Source organism: Branchiostoma belcheri, unplaced genomic scaffold, assembly GCF_001625305.1.
Source record: "Branchiostoma belcheri isolate BF01 breed outbred unplaced genomic scaffold, Haploidv18h27 scaffold223, whole genome shotgun sequence".
NCBI lineage: Eukaryota > Metazoa > Chordata > Leptocardii > Amphioxiformes > Branchiostomatidae > Branchiostoma > Branchiostoma belcheri.
Genome location: NW_017803747.1, coordinates 24,439 through 31,769, shown reverse-complemented (window position 1 = coordinate 31,769; position 7,331 = coordinate 24,439). Strand labels below are relative to the sequence as shown.

The 7,331-nt window shown below is 40.8% G+C and overlaps 1 protein-coding gene across 1 annotated transcript in view; it reads left to right on the top strand.

Moving 5' to 3' along the window:
- The first annotated feature begins 1,054 nt into the window (after nt 1-1,054).
- Nucleotides 1,055-7,331, top strand: part of LOC109470401 (gastrula zinc finger protein XlCGF57.1-like) — a 10,789-nt gene continuing 4,512 nt past the window's right edge. The window contains exons 1-4 of the mRNA XM_019769340.1: nt 1,055-1,257; nt 2,654-2,709; nt 2,794-2,916; nt 3,085-3,402. Coding sequence (XP_019624899.1) covers nt 1,055-1,257; nt 2,654-2,709; nt 2,794-2,916; nt 3,085-3,402 — 700 coding nt within the window. The remainder of the gene's footprint in view (nt 1,258-2,653; nt 2,710-2,793; nt 2,917-3,084; nt 3,403-7,331) is intronic.

The following is a 7,331-nucleotide window of genomic DNA, read 5'->3' as shown; positions in this document are numbered from 1 at the left end:
CAAAGCAATCATTATTTTACGTGAGGCCCCTCGTCAACTTAAGTAAGACCGTTGACATTTATGTGAATAGAATATGAAAACTGAAAATAATGTATTATAATGTGGTTGCAGAAAAAGTAGAAAAGCGTTATTGTCAAATTTTTAGAAGATCTAAAACCATGTGGACATTCCAAAATAATTTGCGCAATTATCTAAAGCTGGGGCGGAAGGACTTTGATTGACAGAACGGGGTCAGACTGACTGTAGAGACAATAGGAAATTGTATGGTACGTGTGAACAGTTTAAGGGGCAGTGGGTGAAAAGGGAAAGGACACACCTGAAGGAGGGCCTGCATGCCATTTTTCGTAAGGCGTAATCAGACCTTTTTAGTCTTCTTAATCCGTAGGCAGCCGCAAAAAATCACCGTTCTTCGTAATCAGTAAATTAGCCGTAATACATAACTGTTCATAATCAGCTCTGAGAAGTTCACGTAATTCGTAAACGGTGGTAAATATTTCGCGTACTCCACAGTCACTACCCGCCCCTCCTTCCCCCCATGCAGGCCCTCATAAAAACAGGCACACAGACTGCCCCGGCGGCTGACTAATTATAAGGTACGGTTGAGAGAATATGAGTAAGTGAGTGAGTAGGTGGGTGGGAGAGTGAACATACAGAGTGCAGACAATCGTACATTCTATGATGTCTTTGCACAGTTTAGTGGTAACAGGTCAGTGAGCAGATACTAGTACTGTATGAGGCTATGCATGGGGTGAGTGATTAGGAGTTACTCAAAATGCAGGGCCCTCTAGTATGGCCCTAGTATGTAAAGATGCCAAAATGGCTGTATTTATATTTAATTAGCATACATGGTGTTTGTAGCCTCCTTCGCACACTCGACACGAGTTATGCCACGCAGGGACGGTTATCTGGCTTTGGCTGACTTTAAGGGTCATGATAGTCTACAGCTTCTAATTATTGAAATAAACTAGCGATGCGTCATTACTTTGTTGATGAACTATAATAAAGTATAAATATAAGTATGAAGTATAATTGTGGCTTCCCCCACACACCAGAAATGGAATATTCCAGCTGTGTATATTTCAGTGGAGACCTGTGTGCTGCACAACCTGGGAAGGAGATAGGCTGTACTGAACACCCTGGGAAAGAGATGAGCTGTACTGAACACCCTGGGAAGAAGATTAGCTGTTCTGAACACCCTGGGGAGGAGAGTGACAGCAGGGAGACCCAGACAACAGACATGGGCCCGCAGCAGGAAACGTGTGATGTGAACTTTCCCCGACCTGTCAACAAGCACGATGGTCAGATTTGGGCCCAAAAGTCCCAATCCGCTACTATGGAGATCGAATCCCCCGAACCCGCGAATCTTGTTCGATATGACGTCATTCGAATAGAACGGGCGTTCGATCCGGGGTTACCCGCGGTCATTTACAGTAAAGCCGCTACAACCGGCTACTTCAAGCCCTTTTTTACTTGGGAACCACGGAACAGGAAAAATCCACCTTTCCACAAATATGAACCGTTTTCAAAACATTACATCTATGCCGTGATTTTATTGTGCATATGTAAAATGTAACGAAGCTACTGCCGTCATCGTGGGTGACCTTGAAGGTCAGAATTCTTGTTGACGCTGTTATAAAACCCAGGTCCCCATATCCAAGTGGCATAGCATGCGTGCAAACATGGTATTTTAACCACTCCCAAAAATCGTTCAAATTACCTCATTGAGGTCTTGTTTGAAAGAGCAACGATTTCCGCAGATTTCTGTCTTAGGGATTTTTTTAAATATGGCCGCGATTATGAATTATCGGTATTTAAAGTTAAAACACTGCGTTTTTAGCTCTTCTTTTGACTGTAAGTCGAGTTTTAGTTAAAAAATAAAAAAATCCTAAGACAGAAAGTTTAAATTTACTGTAATATTTCTAAAAATCCAAAAATCTAACCTTATTTTTAATTTTCGGGGCCTCTTAAAATCAGTTGTTTGGTTCCCGTGAACCCTTTTTGAAATCCGAAATTGATCTCATTTGGAAGCAAATGTACACAAAGTGGAGGAAAGGCAGTGCAAGAATAACATTTGAGGTAAACAAAATCACTTATTACATTTTATTTTGACGAGTATTTACTCTCCAATTACTTTTGTTTATTTTCAAATTTTACCCGTTGCCCCCGGGCCGGCCTGGGACTCCCGCGCGGCCACGTTCGAACACGTTCTGTAACCCGATACCTCCCTAGTAATGCGACTTTTAGCCTAGCAACCGACCGCCGTGAAGCCAACCTCACAGGTACAGGAGAGCAAAGGTGATATGGGAAGGCACATGGTAAAAAAAACTGATGAAAAACCCTACATGTGTGGGGAGTGTGGATACAGGACAGGTCATAAGTCTAACATATCCCAACATATGAGAATCCATACAGGAGAAAAACCCTACATGTGTGGGGAATGTGGATACAGGACAGGTCATAAGCCTAACATATCCCAACATATGAGAATCCACACAGGACACAAACCCTACATATGTGGGGAGTGTGGATACAGGGCAATTGTGAGGTCGACCTTGTCCCGACATATGAGAACCCACACAGGTGAGAAACCCTACATGTGTGAGGAATGTGGATACAGGACAGCTCAAAAGCACCCCTTATCCCGTCATATGAGAACCCATACAGGAGAAAAACCCTACAAATGTGACCAATGTGACTATTCTGCTGCACGCAAAGTAACTTTGGAGGAACATCTAGCAAAACACACCGGTGCTAAACCCTACATGTGTGAGGAGTGTGGGTACAGGACAGCTTACAAATCTCACTTATCCCGACATATGAGAACCCATACAGGAGAAAAACCCTACATGTGTGGGGAGTGTGGGTACAGGACAGCTCGCAAGTTTTCTTTATCCCAACATTTGAGAACCCATACAGGTGAAAAACAATACAAGTGTGACCAGTGTAACTTTTCTGCAACCCAGAAAGGCACCTTAAATGAACATAAAGCAAAACACACCGGTTAAAAATCCTACATATGTGAGGAGTGTGGGTACTGGACAGGTCATAAGTCCCACTTAATCCACCACATGAGATCTCATACAGGAGAAAAACCCTACAAGTGTAACCAGTGTGACTTTTCTGCAACACGAAAATTTAGCTTTAATCAACACCTTACAAAACACACCGGTGAGAAACCTTACATGTGTGGGGAGTGTGGGTACTGGTCAGCTCAAAAGTCTCACTTATCCCGACATATGAGAACCCATACAGGGGAAAAACCCTACAAGTGTGACGAGTGTGACTATTCTGCAGCACTGAAAGCCAATTTGAATATACATCTAGCAAACCACACTGGTGACAAACCCTACATGTGTGGGGAGTGTGGATACAGGACAACTCACAAGTACACCTTATATCAATATATGAGAACCCATACAAAACTAGAAAGGCCAATATTTGCTTTGGAGCAAATACAGCGATGGCTTCACCACATTTTACGACATGGCAGGGAAAGAATGAGAAACACAAGGGAAAACAATGCGTTACATTGATATAACTATAATATGAAGTAACATACAACTAAGACTACAACAGTTGGCTAGCTATTCCCTACATTATTGGTTAGGATTTTTAATTGCATAATGCAAACTGTTGATTTTAAAAAAAAAAAGGTACATGCCCCGCATTCCAATGCTGGAGCAGGAAAGCTTGAAATACCTACCAAAACACTTGAATACAGACATACTGTCAGTATGGAAATGGTCTGTGCAGGTGTTAATCAAGTTAAATCCCAACAGCCAATCAGCAAGAAATGCTCTGTGCAGGTGGAAATGGTCTGTGCAGGTGTTAATCAAGTTAAATCCCAACAGCCAATCAGCAAGAAGAAGAGAGGAAAGCTGCATGCCTATTGGTTGATGCCCTGCATTCCATTGTGATGACTCATGCCAAATGTGGTTAACACTGCCCACTGACACAGTAATACATTTGCTATAATACAGCCAAAAAACTCAAATGAAACCATTCTAAAAGCCTGTATCACAAAAATTTAAAAAACGCCTAAGGGTATTTGCCCACTGTACCTCCATACCAAATTTCAGATCCTTAGGCCCCAAAATGAAGAAGCTGAATCCATTTTAAAAAATGGCAGGAGAAGAAGAAGGAGAAGGAGAAGGAGAAGAAACATCAGAAAAAGCAATATGGGTTCACCACCACTTCGTGGTGTGGTGAACCCATAAGAAAAACCTTTCAAGTGTGACCAGTGTGACTATTCCTCTGCACACAAATCTTCTTTGGATCTACATCTCTTAAAGGAGTACTAACCTCCAGAACGAAGTGCTATTTTCCGATACATCATGCTGTAATGAATACATAACTAGCCGACTTTTTACATAATTTTGCTTGTACGACTTGCGCGGCGCATGTTTGTAAAGTGATATTAATATCATTTTTCCCCATGCTGAACCACAATTGATACATCCGGGAACTCTGGCTTGCGCAATACTCATACACTTGAGGTCAACATACACATTTTTCGGCGAAAATGATAGGAGACAAGCACACTAACAAGCTGATTATTGAGAAATTACTTGCTTTACTTTGCTTGACCTGTGGCTTGGATATTATAATATCAGGATGTCGAATACAACGGGAGCCAGTTTCATCCTGCGTGTTTTGATTTTCTCAACTTATTTGCATGTAAGTATTACTTGAACAGATAATTAGATTACGCCACTTATGGAAAGGATAACTAGATTACGCCGTTTTTTTCATCGTCAATATTTGCGGCATAAATAAGGGGCGATAAGGACACCAAGAAGGACAATGGTTGGTAAGATACCAAAGAACACAAAACGGTACGAATTTTTCTTATCGCCCCCGAAATGAAGTCTGTAACGTAACTTTTTGTTTAAAACATAGACACCAATGGGGTAGCGTGGTGCATTCTGGGATAGTTTTGAGGGTATTTGGAGAGTTTGTCCTGGATTCGATGCGTTTTAAGACTTGCGCGCAAAATGGACATTTAATTGTATACTGTAAAATAATATGCATTTTTCACTTCCAAAAATAAATGCCTGTCGAAATATAGCACCTCCTTCTGGAGGTTAGTACTCCTTTAAAGCACACTGGTGAGAAACCCTACCTTTGTGAGGAGTGTGGGCACAGGACATTTGACAGCTCTGCCCTATTCTGACATATGAGAAAACATACCGGAGAAAAACCCTACAAGTGTGACCAGTGTGACTTTTCTGCTGCACAGAAACCTACTTCGGATCTACATCATGAAACACACGAGTGACAAACCCTACATGTGAGGGAAGTGTGGATTTAGGACATTTCGCTGCTATACCTTAAACCAACATATGAAAACGCATACAAAATATGAAAGTGACTATACTGCAGCTCAGAAGTCTGATTTGTACCTATAGTTAGCTCGGGTGAGAAACCCAGTAAAACACAGTGGTTAGGATCGATTATAATTTAATCAGGTTGGTAAAACAAGAGGTATTTGGATTTTCTTATGCACTTCTTACTACTGTATGTAGGTGGCGCTGTTGAACAAAAACAAAATCCTATCAAAACTTAGCCATGTTTTTTACTATCTTACAGCACCAAAAAAGATAGTTTCTAGCCTGGGTTCCATCCTGGTTAGTTTACGTCCGCTCCCACAGTCGCTAGTTTGGTTAGACTGGTTAGTTTACGTCCGCTAGACTGGTTAGTGTACGTCCGCTCCCACAGTCGCTAGTTTGGTTAGACTGGTTAGTTTACGTCCGCTAGACTGGTTAGTGTACGTCCGCTCCCACAGTCGCTAGTTTGGTTAGACTGGTTAGTTTACGTCCGCTAGACTGGTTAGTTTACGTCCGCTCCCACAGTCGCTAGTTTGGTTAGACTGGTTAGTTTACGTCCGCTAGACTGGTTAGTGTACGTCCGCTCCCACAGTCGCTAGCGGATGGAACCCAGGCTATATAGTTTCAATACTTAAGCATAAATGTACTGTTTTTGTTTAATCTTTTAGTATCAATTCTCTTTTGTTGGTGATTATATCAGTTTTGTGATAATTACTTTGGGAAAAGTATCATATTGAGATTATGATTCATTTATGTCTTTTCTGGATGTGAATATGTTGGGAAAAGGGGTGGTGAAATGAAACGCAGTGCAACCCTTCCACTTAAGTTAAAAGGTTTTTAATTGGTTTACTGTCTCTTCGCGTAGCTTTTGTCTCTAATAAAAGATGAAGAGACAAAAAGCTGCATCGGGAAGTCTTAGATTTGAACTAGAAAGGCCAATATTTGCTTTGGAGCAAATACAGCGATGGGTTCACCACATTTTACGACATGGCAGGGAAAGAATGAGAAACACAAGGGAAAACAATGATTTACATTGATATAACTATAATATGAAGTAACATACAACTAAAACAACAGTTGGATAGCTATTCCCTACTTTATTGGTTAGGATTTTTAATTGCATAATGCAAACTGTTGATTTTCAAAATAAAAAAAAAACGTTCATGCCCCGCATTCCAATGCTGGAGCAGAAAATCTTGAAATACCTACCAAAACACTTGAATAAAGACATACTGTCAGTATGGAAATGCTCTGTGCAGGTGTTAATCAAGTTAAATCCCAACAGCCAATCAGCAAGAAGTATAGAGGAAAGCTGCATGCCTATTGGTTAATGCCCTGCATTCCATTGTGATGACTCATGCCCAGACGTGGTAAACACGGCACACTAACACAGTAATACATTTGCTATAACACAGCCAAAAAACTCAAATAAAACCATTCTAAAAGCCTGTATCACAAAAATTTAAAAAACGCCTAGCCCACTGTACCTCCATACCAAATTTCAGGACCTTAGGCCCTAAAATGAAGAAGCTGAATCCATTTAAAAATGGCAGGAGAAGAAGAAGAAGAAGGAGGAGGAGGAGAAGAAACATCAGAAAAAAGCAATATGGGTTCACCACCACTTCGTGGTGTGGTGAACCCATAACTACTGTGCCCGGAATTTACACAGGACTAATGGTATTTATTGAGAATACTTGTGTTGAAACATACCCGCACTAAAGTCCAGATCATCATCATCATCATCAAAGTCCAGATAAGATTTAGAAACGAAACGTTTCAAAACACCAATGATTAGAACTCTCAGAAATGTACTCTCATCGTCTAATTCCGTTCACTGCAGCTGATTTGTTTACCCAGGTAAAAACAAATAGATAGGCTACAATGTAACATGGCAACATTTGTATAGCAAATACATAATGTTTACCTTCACATGCCTAACAAACCACTGCTCTTTTTTGTTTACGCAAACACAGTCTTATATATATATATATATATATATATATA